Genomic DNA, 15,404 nt, shown 5'->3' with positions numbered 1-15,404 from the left:
GGTTCCAAACTTGCCTGCTCAGTGGCCGTGCCAGGTGTTGGCCAGCTGGCTGTTGCCCTCATGGCTGGGACAAGGCTGGTGTGAGGGAACTGCTTTGACGGCATCCCTAGAACCAGGTTGTACTTTGGCTCTTTTTCCTCCACTAATCCACTTCCTCCTCTGTTCTCAGTACCAGGGATCTGGCCTTGTTCACCTAGTGCTGAGACTGTCTCTAGGTGGCAGGGTCTTATCTGGTGTTCCCCGTCACCTCTAATCTGCCTTCACACTGACACCAGAGTTACCTTCCTCAAACACAAATAGGATGTCACTTTCCTTTCTAACCTTGGTGGCCCCGCATAGCAGAAGATAGTCCCCGCAGCCTGTCACTCCGTCACCTGCAGCGTCCTCTCCCATGCCTTGTCTTGACTTCCCTGCCTTGTTCTTCGCATTTTGCTCATGGAACCAAAACAATTACTGCTCTTCTAATTGTGCCTCCCAGGACTCATGTTTCTTCTCCTTTCTTCCCATTTACTAAAGACACATGACTTAAGTCAGCTCCTACAGTTGGAATTGGAGTCTTTGCTCCTTTCCTTACCATGTTCTTGGATCACCGTTTCCTGACCGGTCTATTTGTACCCACTTTGTCTTCCTACCTGTACTCTCTGAGCCCTGTACCCTGATATGGCCCACCTGAGTGATTACTTGAGTAGGTCTAAAGGTAGACTTGTGAGGCAGATGCAGAAATGGGAAAGAATCTTGTCTTTAAGAGTAGTGTCACATTTATATTTGAAATGCAGCTTTGGACAAAAAGTAATGACACAGTTGTTTTTCCTTCCAAAGGTTTGTGCAGGCGTTTTCTATCATTTTGGACCATTCTATAGAGCTTGCTTTACATTTGTAAAGTGAAGGGCATCATTACATCTTTTGTGCCTTTGGTGCTGCTCTGCTCAGTTTTGACTGAGGTTGGCTTATTGCAGGTACACCTGACCCACATTTGGGAAAGGAAGCCAGCTGCAGGTCACCTCGATATATGAGTTGTATTTCTGATTTTAGTTTATGTTGTCCTTTTTTTTTTTTTTTTAACAGACATAACTTGTTTAAATTTCCAACCCTCTTTCCCCTGCATAGAAACATTGCTTCTCAGACGGTTGTCAGATTGAAAGATATTGCCCATCGGATTTCATCATGTCTGGACTTTGAGCAACATAGTCGGGAAAGATCTGCGTCGTTGGATTTGTTGCTGCGTTTTCAGCGCTTACTTATTAGTAAACTTTATCCAGGAGAAAGTACTGGTCACACCTCAGATATTTCTAGTAAGTTGCTTAGAATGTTAAAGTGTCTTATGTGTGTTTTGGGCTTCTTTATTTAGGCCTTTTCACATGCCTATTCTGCATGCCCAGATGTGTGGTTCTTATACTATTAAATGCACCAATTTTGGGGGACTTCATTTTGCATCCACTTTTTTTTTTGATGAATATTTCTATATTAGACTCATCAGTATTTTTTATTTCATTGTCTTAACATTTAAATTCTTTAGACGTCGGAAGTAGCATAGCATCTTTTATGTTTAGGTTAACCTTATAGAAGATTTATCAGACTTATTCCATGTGTTAGTTATAGACTGTTGGAGACTGAGATAATGTGGGAACGAAATAGTGACATAGTATTTGTATGTCACACTGGGAAGCCAGCTGGGTGTAGTAGAAGGAATGAATCATCATTGGAGGAAGACTGGGTCCTAGTTATAGCTCTGGTTTATTAGCTGCTGGATTTGAGACTAGTCTCCTGGGAACTGTAGATCACTCACCTTTAGAATTGGGCTAACGCCTAAGGGTGCCCGTGAGAATTAAAATAGGATGATATGTGAGTGCTCAGCTCTGTACACGTTGTGGAGTAGAGCACTTTCCACAAGCTCTAAAGGTAGCCCCTGGCTCTGCATAAGGTAACTCTCTCTGTCATGGTTGGAAAGGTCTGCTGCTTTTGTTAATACAGTCCTGTGCTGCATAACAACATTTTGGTCAATGACGGACCATGTATATGATGGTGGTCCTATAAGATTAGTAACATACAGTCTATTTGTGTAGTAGGCTATACCATCTAGGTGTGTGTAAGTACACTGTATGGGGTTTGCACAACAATGAAATCGCCTAATGATGCATTTTTCAGAATGTATCCCTGTCACTAAGCAACACATGACTGATTTTTATAGCTAGTATATTCTAAAATAGCTTAGTTGCTTCCTGAAAAGAGATAGGCACTTGTGGATGATGGAAAATTTTGGATTGAAATAGGTGAACTATAAAGTCTGAAAGAGTTGATCATCTCACAGACATAAAGTCGCAAGGACTGGAAAGCTATTAAGAGTCTTGTAGGAAGAAAAGTTAAAGATTTTATGAGATTGAAAAATGCCTACCTTTGTTCATTGAGAATAATTTATAAGCATTAAGACTTGGACTTAGAAAACATTTGTGTATTGGATATAAGGTTTAAAACTCTGTAGGTTATGACTTTAGTATTTATACACCCAAAGTTTCTAGGTACTGTGTAGTGCAGTGTATAAAAATCAGTGTAACTAAATTCACTGTTGCTCAAATTATGTGATATAAAGAGTCAAGGAGTAAGGGTTAATAGCTTCTGTTTGAGAAAATTGTTATAGGTAAAAGGTGTATAAATGACAGTGGAATAGTGGAGCAATTCAGTTTATTCACAAAGTAAATTTTAGTAGTGAAAATGAAATTTTCTGAATCTTTCTTCAAGGTCCTGAGCTAATGGGTGTGGGCTCCTTGCTAAAGAAGTACACAGCCCTTTTGTGCACACACATTGGAGATATACTACCTGTGGCATCCAGCATTGCTTCCACCAGCTGGCGGCACTTTGCAGAGGTGGCCTGCATTGTGGAAGGGGACTTCACTGGTACTTTTCTTGTTTCCTTCCTGTGGATGTGTATTTATTTTTGGAGATTAATGAGAGTTAAAATTTATCATTTCCTGATAAACCTGCATGCCTGTACCTCATCCGTTTTCTAGTCCTATTGCCTTTCTCCTTTTGTTTGTTTTAGTTACTGGTATTCTGTTGTTAAGCAACCTGGTACAGGAATCCTATCACTGTAAATATAATTAGTGATTTAGAGTCATACCACCATTATCAACACTTCAATAATGAGGTCATTGGTAATTGTCTAATATTTCAGCAGCATAGAAATTAATTGCCCCTTTTAGGACTTTAATAAATTCCAACATTGCTTAAAATATTTTCAAATCAATTCTGTGACAGTACAGCATTATTATTGAGTGCTTTTTTCTGATAGTAAACGTAGTTGTAAACACTTAGTTTTCTGAATTAAAGACTCTAGTTAGTACTTCTATCTTGAAACAGTGTTTTTGGAACGTATTCTTGTAACTCAGAAGGTTCTGTTTGATACCTCTATTTACCTCTTTTGAAATGAAAGATAAAATAATCCTGTAGAAGTATGCTCAGGACTAGCATTCCTTATTTTGCGATTTATCAGAATTTAAACATAGAGCAAGCATATAAAGTGGTTTTATAGTATAGACCCTTTATATTTAAATTTTAATGCTTTTTTTCACCCTCCTTCTTTTTAAATGTAGGTGTTCTCCTTCCAGAACTGGTAGTTTCTATAGTGCTTCTGCTCAGTAAAAATGCTGGTCTGATGCAGGAGGCTGGAGCTGTCCCTCTGCTGGGTGGCCTGTTAGAACATCTGGATCGATTCAACCACCTCGCACCAGGAAAGGAAAGGGACGACTATGAAGAGTTAGCCTGGCCCGGCATCATGGGTATGGCATCTTAACTTAGAGGACTTTCACTGAGGAAAGTTATGTCCTAGTCTAACCTAATGTTGCCTTTTTATTTGAAAGAATACTTGATAAAGGAATACCAATTATTTGTCATTTTCACTGGTGGTAGTTTAAGTGGAAAATGAAGATAATCCAAATCAGAAGACATTTGGGTTATATTTAAGGAACATTATTCTGTTAATAATGGTTGTAGTATCCTGAAATGGATTATTTTAGAAAGTTTTGGAAGACACTTTCTTGGGAGGTATCTCCAGAAGTAGCTGTTGAGGTGGTTAGATACGGTCCAGGTTTGGAGGTAGACATCGATATGGGATGCCTTTCTAAATGCGTCGACATTATCTGATGTTAATGAGTTATGGAATTCTTGTAGTCAGCTGAGCACTTGCCTATTGGTACTGTCTGTAGTGCTTGCCAAATTGGAATGAAACTTGTCTTCTCAAAGTTTTTAGCTTGGACATTTTTGAATCTGAGTCTAAGTAACCATACTCTATGGTTCTGCCTTCTCGGACTCATAGAATTAATTAAAGTTGTGGTTTAACTTTGATTTTATAGGAAAGCTCAAACAAGGTGAGCATTTTTTCCTCCCGTTGTAGACTGTCATCTCTATAACACAGGAGCTTAAAACAGGAAGTAACAGTTGTCCTGGGGAAAATAACCTTAGGATATTGAGCATAGTTTTTTATTTTTTAATATAGCTAATATTTTCATTCAGCTGCTTTTATGAACTTAAATGGTCATGTGTTGTTTTTGTCTGTATTCCACATATGGTTGAGGGTATTTAATTTGATCAGCAATTTGAACTTACTCATTTTGAAACCTTTTTTTATTGTGAAGTATAATACATACATAAAAGTACGGAAAGCAGCTTTGTGATTGATCACAGAGAAAACCATTCAGCATCCATCTAGGTTAAGCAATGGAACGTTTGCAGGCTCCTTCCAAACACTGCCTCTTGTCTCCCTGAAAGATTCCCCTCTCCAGGCTTGTGTGGTCACTGCTTTCCTGCTTCTCTTGATCATTTTGTCAGATAGGCATGTGCTCCTTAACAACTTAGTTATTGAAACATTTTTATGTCTGTTTCTCCATGGTGTGTAGGTTATGCGTTAGTACAGAGTGCCAGGTTTCCATGGTGATTGTGCTGATTTTCGTCTCTGTAGAATGTGGGAATTCTCACTGCTGGTACGGATACCAGGAGGTCACCTGTCATTCTGTTCCATAGGCATTTTGTCCATAGGGTCACTGTGCCAGCATCTTTGGGTGAAAGGACTGTTGTTCATCTCTTTCCTGGCGTAGCACCTCTGTCTAAATCAAATGACTCTCTGCCTGTGTCTGTTTCTGAGCTTATTGCTTACCCCCTTGACTTTTTGGACTTCTAGCACCTCTAGTGTGCTGTTGAATAGAAATGGTCATAACAGGCATCCTTATCTTGTTCCTAAGAGCAGAGGAAAAGCTTCCCAGTTTCCACACATGAAGTATGATGTTTTTTGTAGAGTTTTCTTTGTTGATACATTTAAATATTAAGGAAGTTTCCTTCTATTTCTGTCTGCTTTGCTCCCAGGTTTTGTGAATGGATATTAAATTTCATCAAATACTTTTTTCTGCATTTCTTGATGATCCATCCGTACAGTTTTTCTTTTATTTTTCTGTTGTGTGAAATTCTGAGTTTTCAAATGTTAATCAAACTTCCATTTCTGGAATAAAACTACGTTGGTCATATTATAATATTGGTCATATTAATATATATTGCTGGTCTTTTTTTTTTTTTTTTTAACAGTTTTGCATCTGTGTTTGTGAGATTGGCCTGTAACTTTCTTTTCTTGTAATTTCCTATAAGTTACTGATAACCACTGCTCCTCCGCTAACAAAGAAGCTGCAATTCAGGAAGATGGCAGCTTCCTGTGTAACCCCTGTTAATTTCTATTTATAATCTGTCAACTGAGAGTGTTGGCTAGTCAGGAGAAACTAGCTGATGGAGCTGATAGTGTGAAAACAGACATTCAACGTTTTGGTTCCCAGGTGACGCTAGTCTCTTCGAATGAGTTGGAGAATGTTCTCTCCTCTTCTGTTTTTGAAAGAGTGTGTATAAGAATAGTAGAATTTGCCAGATAATAATTTTGTCCATAGTTTTCTTTGTGAGCAATATTTTTGGAGGGCGAGGTAGAGTGGGGGCCCAATTTTAATTTTTTTAATTGTGATAAAATAAACGTAATGTAAAATTTACCATTTTAACCATTTTTATGTTTACAATTCTATGACATTAAGTACATTCACATTATTGTGCAACCATCACCACCATCCATTTCCAGAACCTTTTCATCTCCCCTCAAGTGGAACTCTGGCCCGTTAAACCCTAACTCCTCGTTCTCCCCTCTCCCAGCCCCTGGCAACCACTGTTCTACTTTCTGTTTCAATGAATTTGACTACTCTAGGTATGCCACAAAAGTAGAATCATACAGGGGCTGGCCCCGTGGCCGAGTGGTTAAGTTCGCGCGCTCCGCTGCAGGTGGCCCAGTGTTTCATTGGTTCGAATCCTGGGCACGGACATGGCACTGCTCATCAGACCACGCTGAGGCAGCGTCCCACATGCCACAACTAGAAGGACCCACAACGAAATATACAACTATGTACCGGGGGGCTTTGGGGAGAAAAAGGAGAAAAATAAAATCTTTAAAAAAAAAAAAAAAAGTAGAATCATACAGTATTTGTCCTTTGGTAAGTGGCTTATTTCACTTAGCATGTTTTCAAGATTTATCATGTAGCATGTGTCAGAATTTCCTTGCCTTTTTTTTAAGATTGACACCTGAGTTAACATCTGTTGCCAATCTTGTTTTTGTTTCCTTCTTCTCCCCAAAGCCCTCCAGTACATACTTGTATATTCTAGTTATGAGTGCCTCTGGTTGTGCTATGTGGGACACCACCTCAGCATAGCCTGACAAGTGGTGCCATGTCCACGCCCAGGATCCGAACTGGCGAAATCCCAGGCTGCTGAAGTGGAGTGCGCAAACTTAACCACTTGGCCACGGGACTGGCCCCTCGTTCCTTTTAACGCTGAGTAATGTTCCATTTTATGTACATCACACTTTGTTTATTGATTCATCTGTCGATGGATACTGGGATTGTTTCTACCTTTTGGCTGTTGTGACTAATGGTGCTATGAACATGTGTGTGCAAATATCTGTTTGAGTCCTTGCTTTCACTTCTTTTGAGTATATAGCTAAAGGTGGACTTTTTGAATCATATGGTAATTTTATGATACATGCTTTCTACCCTCTTTCCCCCAACAGCTTATCTCTCGGCCATCCTCTCCCTCTCTTTGGTCATACTGTTTATTTTTTGTTGTTATTGTTGACTTGTAGGAGTTTGTTATATATTCTGGATACATATGATTTGCAGATATTTTCTCCAATTTTGTGGGTTGCCTTTTCATTTTGTTGATGGTGTCCTTTGATGTTTAATTTTAATGAAATCCAACTTATCTATTTTTTCCATTGTTCACTGTGCTTTTGGTGTTTTGTCCAAGAAATCGTTGCCAAATCCCATGTCATGAAGCTTTCCTCCTAAGGTTTTTCCCAAGAATTTCATATTTTATAGTTTAACTCTTACTTTTACATCTTTGGTCTATTTTGAGTTAGTTTTTATGTGGTGTAACATAAGGTCCAATTTGATTTGTTTGCAGTTGGATATTCAGTTTTCCCATCACCGTTTGTTGAAAAGGCTGTCCTTTCCCCATTGAATGGTCTTGGCACTCTTGTTGAAAATCATTTGACCACATATGTGAGAAGTTATTTCTGGGCTCTCTTTCCTATTCCATTGATCTAAATGTCTATGTTTATGCTGTTCTTCATTATTTCTTCTTTCTTAAGATTTAATCTGATATTTTTCTAACTTTTTTGAGAAATGATGCTTATTAGCACACTGCTGTTTTTGTAATCTGCTTATTATTAAAGTTTTCTAACAATAGATATTAGTATAATGGATCTAGGTTAACAAGTATTCACATTCCCCAGCCCCTCCTACACTTTTCTTATTCACTGATTGAATTATTTTAAAGCATATCTCTGTTTTTAAAACATTTTATTAGGTTTTACCTATTAATGGTAACTTTTCTTTTGGTAATAAAACCACAGTATCATTATCCTGTCTAAGATTAACAGTGATTCCTTAATCTCCGTGCAGTCCATGTTCAATTTTCCTGCATTATCTGAAAAAGCTTTTTTATTGGTGTTTTTTCTTTTTTTTTTGATGAAGATTAGCCCTGAGCTAACATCTGCTGCCAATCCTCCTCTTTTTGCTGAGGAAGACTGGCCCTGAGCTAACATCCATGCCCATCTTCCTGTACTTTTTTTTATATTGTGACGCCAACCACAGTATGGCTTGCCAAGTGATGCCCTGCTCGCACCCCTGATCTGAACTGGCAAACCCCTGGCCGCTGAAGCGGAATATGCGAACTTAACCGCTGTACCACTGGGTCTCCCCCTGTTGGTGGTTGTTTTGAATCAGGATCTGAAGAAGTTCTGCACGTTGCAGTTGGTTGATACATGCTTTCTACCCTCTTTCCCCCAACAGCTTATCTCTCGGCCATCCTCTCCCTCTCTTTGGTCATACTGTTTATTTTTCAAAGAAGCAGGACATCTGTTCTGGAGAATTTCCTATTTGCTGAACTTGGCTGATTGCATCGCCTCTTCTACTCTAACATCTTGTATAAGTTACATTTTTTCTTTCTGATTTCATGTACATGCTTGATGAGATTCGGGTTCAGTTTTGGTGGCTCAGTGTGTCCGAGGTTATCCAGTGTACTTCCTGTTTCATCAGCTTAGGCCTGTGATGCTGGGTGGCCCTACCTACAGTTCTCTTCAGATGGACCAGGGACTTTATATGTATAGTCTATCCTGTATAAAATCCCCCAGCAACCTTGCTGTCAGCTGTTTGGTGGCACAAGGTACAGTTTGCACAGGAGGGACACGATCCTAGCTTGATTCCTCCCACTCCCCTTTTACTGTTTTTTGTAATATTAAGTTGGTGTCCTGCTGCTTCCAAAGATGATCAGTGATGTTTTCTATTTTTTTTTAGTGCCACTATGAACTCATAGAATTTTATTTATTTGATGTTTATTAACTTATGTACTTTTTAGGTTTCTTCCCCTAATATATACGTTTAAAGGTATAAATGCCTTCAACCATACATTGAGCTCTATGTCACAAGTGTTGAACTGTGGTATTTTCATTATTGTTCATTTCAACGTATTTTTTAATTTCCATAGTCATTTTTTCTGGGGATTTGGGGTGACATAAATATATTTCATAATTTTCAAATATGTAGAGCATCCTTATTTTATTTTTGTTACCTGTTTCTAATTTAACTTCTTTGCAGTCAGCATGTGTGCTCTGTAACTTCATTTCTTTGAAATTTTTGAGATTTGGTCTGTTGCCTGGTATATGCTCATATTTGCTATTCATGATGCTCATATGGTATTGTATGTGTTTTTGTTTTTTAAATCACTCCACATCCTTGCTGAATTTTTGTTTATGGTGACAGTTATAGAAAGAGATATTTTAATCTGCCTTTGTGATTGTGGATTTGTCTGTTTCCCCTTGTAGTCCTTTCACACAATTTGTTCTGATCATTTTATCTATTGATTCATTGATTTTGGTTTCTGTATATACAGAGTCATTTTTTACAGGTCAGAACTGTAGAAATAATGAGGAGGTGACACTTATACGCAAAGCTGACTTGGAGAACCACAATAAAGATGGAGGCTTCTGGACCGTTATTGATGGGAAAGTGTATGATATAAAGGACTTCCAGACACAGTCACTAACAAGAAATAGTATTCTTGGTAAGACCTCACTTTTTAGTTCATGGTTAAAAGTTGTAGCATGGATCATTTTAAGCGGAGCATTTGGCTTTTAAATAATAATTTAGTACTGCTACAGCCCCTACACATGTTGATCTGTCTTTGACTTTGATGTCTGTCCTATCAATGATTTCAGGCACCTTTCAAGAATTTCTCATCATTATGCATTTTTTTGTTCAACGCTTGTTGGAACTGATTCCTAGTTCTGACTCGGCCCAGGCAGCCGTGGGAGAGAGTGAGATCATTATACTTTGGAGTTGACGTGCCTCATCTATTTCCTACTTGCCGTTTCTACCATGGATGTCTAGGTGGATTGTATTAAAGTCATGTTGCTTTTGTCCTTTTTGTTTCAGCTCAGTTTGTAGGGGAAGACCCAGTGGTAGCTTTGGAAGCTGCTTTGCAGTTTGAAGACACTCGGGAGTCGATGCATGCCTTCTGTGTTGGCCAGTATCTGGAGGTGAGGCTGTGCAGTGAGTGCATGGTGGGTGTCATTGGAGACCTTCTCTGTGTATCTGTGATGGGTGGTTTTCACCCTGAAATACTGATAGCTGGGCCTTTTGGGCTAGGGGGTGGTCATTAAGTGATAAACTTGAGGATCCTTTAGAGGTTTTTTCATAAATGAATTTACATTTATTCACCTTAAGATTTATGATGTGCTGTTCTTGAAAAACTAGTTTAAAAATCGTTCATTTTTTAAAAAAATATAGTCACTGTTCTACAAAAATAAAGTTTATCCTGTGATATTTACAGTTGTTTTGTTAGCTTATGTAGAAATTTGGAGTGGGTTACCATCTTGAAATATATATTGTTTTGGAAAACTCTCTAGTAGCATAATTCTTTAGAATAAAAATATGTCTTTTCTATATATTCATGAACATTGGAGTTAATTATGTATTGGGATTGGCTTTCAGGTATGGATCCAGAGGTAATAAAATTTATCAAATGCCATAGGGTAGGGCTTAAAGCATTTTATGAAGGAAAATTAACTTTGCTTGTAAGGCGCCCAATATGACTGGCAGAAGTTTAAGATTGTTTTCATTTGAACTCTTTGTTTTGTAACTGGGTTTGCTCTTTGTTTGGATAAATTTATTTCCTCCATATGTATGGTCACAGTTCACTAACAGCAATATTTGTCATGTTGTATTTCTGTTTCTCTTTGAGTTCTTTATACGTGTAACAATTCAGTATATTTTCTGAAGTGTATACGATCAGTCTCGAAACTTCTGTTTGATTCCCTAAGGAATTTTCCAGCTAAGTCATGTTTCTGTGCTTTGGTTTTTCCACCAGTACAGCTGTGCACTTACTGTTTACTTTGTAGAGTCTGTGTGGTTTATGTCTTCTGTTATTTTGGCAGCAGCAGAAGCTCACTATTGCAGGGTGTAAGAGCAGGGTGCCCAGAGCATCTGCTTCTCTTCATAATGGCAGTATGTCTTGTTTAAGGATATAAGCTGGGGCCGGCCCAGTGGTGCAGTGGTTAAGTACGCACATTCCGCTTCTCAGTGGCCTGGGGTTCACCAGTTTGGATCCCAGGTGTAGACATGGCACCGCTTGGCAAAAGCCATGCTGTGGTAGGCATCCAACGTATAAAGTAGAGGAAGATGGGCACAGATGTTAGCTCAGGGCCAGTCTTCCTCAGCAAAAAGAGGAAGAAAAGATTAGCTCAGGGCTAATCTTCCTCAAAAAAAAAAGTAAAAAAAGGATATAAGCTGTTGCTCTTCTTGGTTTTATGTTTTTAATTAACCCTGTTTTCTCAGACTGATGATAAAATTTCTCTTTCCCAGCCTGACCAAGAAGTTGTTACCATACCTGATCTGGGAAGTCTGTCTTCACCTCTGATAGACACAGAGAGGAATCTGGGCCTGCTTCTCGGATTACATGCTTCCTATTTAGCTGTGAGCACACCGCTGTCTCCGGTTGAGGTTGAATGCGCCAGTAAGGAAAGTTTTGTTTTCTGCCAACGGATTAGCAGGTTATTTTAGCTGAGCTATCAGTGCCGTTAAGAGTAGGAGAGGAAGAATCACAATGGTAGTTGATGAGGAAAAATAAGAATAGTGAGACTAAACCAGTGAATTAGAAAGAGCTGTGAGTGGCTTTCATTTGCTCTCATGATTTGTGGCAGCAGAGGCAGCTAATAAGTGTGTAAGAAGGTCCTGTGCATAGTTTCACTGTCACATCCTCTGCCACAGGGGTCAATTCGGCTTTTGTCTCCCTGTGTGTTCAGAAATCCACATGATGTGGATTGGCTGTTCCTGTTGGGAATAGTGTTCTGTTTGAGGATTGTGTTTTTACTAGACTCAAATTGAACACATTTTTGGATGGCCACCTCTGTAATCACCTGAAGTAATAAAATTTCTCCATATCCCATAAGATAGGTTTAAATTTTTCTTCGTATATTTGTACATTTCTCCATCCATCTGTCTGCTGACTATCCAATAAGCATCTCTTGAGTAGTTACTTGTGTGAGTTACCATGCTAGGCACTCAGAGTACAATAGGTATGGAATTAGATACACCTCTGCCTTCAGATGCTTTCTGCATGACAACGAGCCAGACATTATAGGCAGCTCAGGAAACACTGTGGTAGAGGACAAAACAGAGACATTTGAAAGTGTTTCTGCGGGGAAGAAAGGCTTCATAGAGGTGGAACAATCCTGAAATTGGAGTCCCAGAAAACTGGATGTGTGAGCCTTCTGGGCAGAAACACCAGTGTGTGAGGGGCATCATTGAGAAAAGCAGGGGCTTTGAGCTGCTTGTGTATGTGGAGTGTCAGGGGAGAAGGCTAGTCGGCAAGGATGGCCGTGGGTGCCTGCCATGGTCAGCCTGCCTTCTGGAGCAGACCCTTGGTGTGAGTACGGAGTGCTTTGCTGCCTGCAGAGCCTGTAAGTGGATGGACTCATCCCTTTTCTTAAAGACTTGTAGTACTCCGGGGAAGGTAGACTTGTTCTAAGTTGGCAAGGAGGGTAGGAACTACAGTGTCCAGTTAAAGGGGAGTAGAAGGTGCTGTGGGCCCTGGTGGGTGGGGGCCATATCCACTCTAGGGGAGCAAAAGCCACCATCGGAACAGTGCCTTTGAAGATAAGGAAGAGTTATATGTGGAGAGAGCCAGGAAGGGTTATGGTGAGATTTGTGTTTTAGAAGAATTAACATGGCACTTTGGAGAATGCTCCTTTTCAGTAATTGAGATTTGTTTGCTTGGGTTTTGGAGGAATATTTTGATAACAAAAGTTATTGAGAAAAATCTGTAGTGATGTACAAACTGAACTTTTGGTGAATTTCACTCTAGTTTTCATAGTATTTAAAATGAGCATCTCTGTTTGCACTGATGTATGGCATGCTCTCATGGGGGCTGCCTGTGCTTCACATGGGTCTCCTTTACAGTCCACTGGATCTCTGGTCTCCACGGATCTGTCCCTTACTAAAGATCCTGTGTTGTATGTTTAGTAGTCTCTCATTCTTATTACTCAAGTAATGCTATAGATAGATGTGGCCTGCCCTGAGCATGTCTTTCTTCATAGAACCTTTCACATGTGCTGTTCTCCTACCTGAATGCTCAGTGTCTTCATCTTTATCCAGGTCTCACCTCAGTTGTTGCTTCCACAGCTGATCCTTTATTGACCTTGCGCATAGTGGAGGTCTTGCTGCCGCAGTCTTATACTGCCTGTAGCATGCAGTTATCCCAACTGAAATTGAGTCATTCTTGTATAAGTGGTACCTTGATATTGCTCTCCCTGTTAGAATGCAAAGCCCCAGTCTTCACACGGTATCTGGAACTAGACAGCTCCATGCCTGAGCAGGTAGCCGGTAAATGCTGGACTGGAACTCTGAGCTCTGGTACTGTGCTTAAAATGTGATGAATAATCAGCAAGTGTTACCTGTTTTCACATAAGTATAGGAATTATAAGCCAGTCTATGTAAATATATTAGATGTGACTCTTTCATTTGATTGATGCTAAATTTCACATCCTAAATCAAGTATTCAGTTTTTTATCTTTTTTTCCAGTATTTATTTCTGAACAGTGCATTTAAGTTTCTTAATGTCTGCATATACGCTTTCTAGAGTGGCTTCAGTCGTCCATCTTCTCTGGAGGCCTGCAGACCAGCCAGATCCACTACAGCTACAATGAGGAGAAAGACGAGGACCACTGTAGCTCTCCTGGGGGCACTCCTGTGAGCAAGTCCCGACTCTGCTCCCACAGACGGGCCCTGGGTGACCATTCCCAGGCATTCCTGCAAGCCGTCGCTGACAACAACATCCAGGATCACAATGTGAAGGTGAATGAGGCCTTCCCCCACTGCTGCCTCAGTGTCCTTCTGTTTACCTTAGGACTTTGACATGTGAACACCTTCATGCTCTTTGATTAGCTTAGCACAGACTTTGTTTACATATTATTTGGACGGCTGATTTTGAGGTGCAAGGCTAGTTCAGTTCAATATGCCAGCAAGATTTTAGAAGCATTGCTGATTACAGGTGTGTCAGAAGCTGTGGCATGTAGTTTAGGATTCATTATGACTTGCTAGGGTGGCTCTGAAGTTACATCCAGCTGTTTCTGTTGCAGGACTTTCTATGTCAAATAGAAAGGTACTGTAGGCAGTGCCACTTGACCACACCAATCACCTTTCCTCCTGAGCATCCTGTGGAAGAGGTTGGCCGCTTGCTCTTATGTTGCCTCCTAAAACATGAAGATTTAGGTATGAAGCTTGATATTTTAGCTATACTATCGATCTTTCTACTGGCATGTGATACACATTCATTCTTACCCTGCCCTTTCTTTTAATTGTCTCTTACAGGTCATGTGGCATTATCTTTAGTTCATGCAGGTACACTTGGTATTGAGCAAGTAAAGCACAGAACGTTGCCTAAATCAGTGGTGGATGTTTGTAGAGTTGTCTACCAAGCAAAATGCTCTCTCATTAAAGTAAATAGATTTTGATTCTCTTTATTTTGTGCTTTGCAGACAGTTGGTAAAATATTTGTTATTAAGTCGTCTTTTCATACTTAACTTTGTAGACACATCAAGAACAGGGCCGTTCTTACAAGGAAGTCTGTGCTCCAGTCATCGAACGTTTGAGATTCCTCTTTAATGAGTTGAGACCTGCAGTTTGTAATGACCTCTCTATAATGTCCAAGTTTAAAATGTTAAGTTCTGTGCCCCGTTGGAGGAGGATAGCTCAGAAGATAATTCGAGAACGAAGGAAAAAGAGAGGTAAGAATGTCAAAGGTAGAAATATGCTGTCAAAGCGCATGCCTTCCCTTGGTATCGTTGAGTCTGTGATTTGGGTGAAGCTGTTCACTACTGCTCATTACACCTGGCATTTCTACAACTGCCATCGTATTTGTTATGTGTATTTATGAAAATATACAAATTCTGCTTATTTTTCCAAGATATTAGACAATGATGCACCTTTGGGATTGAGTGTGTTATGATTTGGTAACTGGTAAATTGATGCTGAAAAACGTAAATACTGTAAATTTTATTAAATTGATGGGGAAAAGGAAGTGTTTTTTTATCACGTGTCCTAGTAATGATATATTTGGGAATTGGGAATGTTTAATCTTTTAATTAATCTTGTCATTTTTATAAAAAGATGTTCTAATGTTTTTCTTTGGAAATACTGAATATTCTGATACATGGAGAAGTGCTTTAAAAGGGAACTAGATGAGTTACTAATATTTTCAGGAAGCAACTGTGTAGGGATATGGAAAAGCTTTTTTGCATTGAATAATGAAAATTTGAGTTAAAATACATAAAATACTTT

At 39.4% G+C, this 15,404-nt stretch overlaps 1 protein-coding gene across 6 annotated transcripts in view; it reads left to right on the top strand.

The window, feature by feature from the left end:
- HERC2 (HECT and RLD domain containing E3 ubiquitin protein ligase 2) overlaps positions 1-15,404 on the top strand; it is a 256,159-nt gene that overhangs the window by 105,612 nt on the left and 135,143 nt on the right. For 4 of the 6 annotated variants that reach the window (XM_023652120.2, XM_023652115.2, XM_070231443.1 and 1 more), the window contains exons 21-30: positions 1,108-1,292; positions 2,737-2,892; positions 3,588-3,773; positions 9,460-9,630; positions 10,002-10,105; positions 11,430-11,580; positions 13,705-13,919; positions 14,204-14,336; positions 14,436-14,563; positions 14,656-14,851. In XM_023652120.2, coding sequence (XP_023507888.1) covers positions 1,108-1,292; positions 2,737-2,892; positions 3,588-3,773; positions 9,460-9,630; positions 10,002-10,105; positions 11,430-11,580; positions 13,705-13,919; positions 14,204-14,336; positions 14,436-14,563; positions 14,656-14,851 — 1,625 coding nt within the window. The remainder of the gene's footprint in view (positions 1-1,107; positions 1,293-2,736; positions 2,893-3,587; positions 3,774-9,459; positions 9,631-10,001; positions 10,106-11,429; positions 11,581-13,704; positions 13,920-14,203; positions 14,337-14,435; positions 14,564-14,655; positions 14,852-15,404) is intronic. The other 2 variants (XM_070231475.1, XM_070231486.1) reach the window with 1 other exon arrangement.

The sequence above is a fragment of the Equus caballus genome, chromosome 1, assembly GCF_041296265.1.
Source record: "Equus caballus isolate H_3958 breed thoroughbred chromosome 1, TB-T2T, whole genome shotgun sequence".
Taxonomy (NCBI): Eukaryota; Metazoa; Chordata; class Mammalia; order Perissodactyla; family Equidae; genus Equus; species Equus caballus.
The sequence above is the reverse complement of the archived record's forward strand: the minus strand, read 5'-3'. Positions and strand labels throughout refer to the sequence as shown.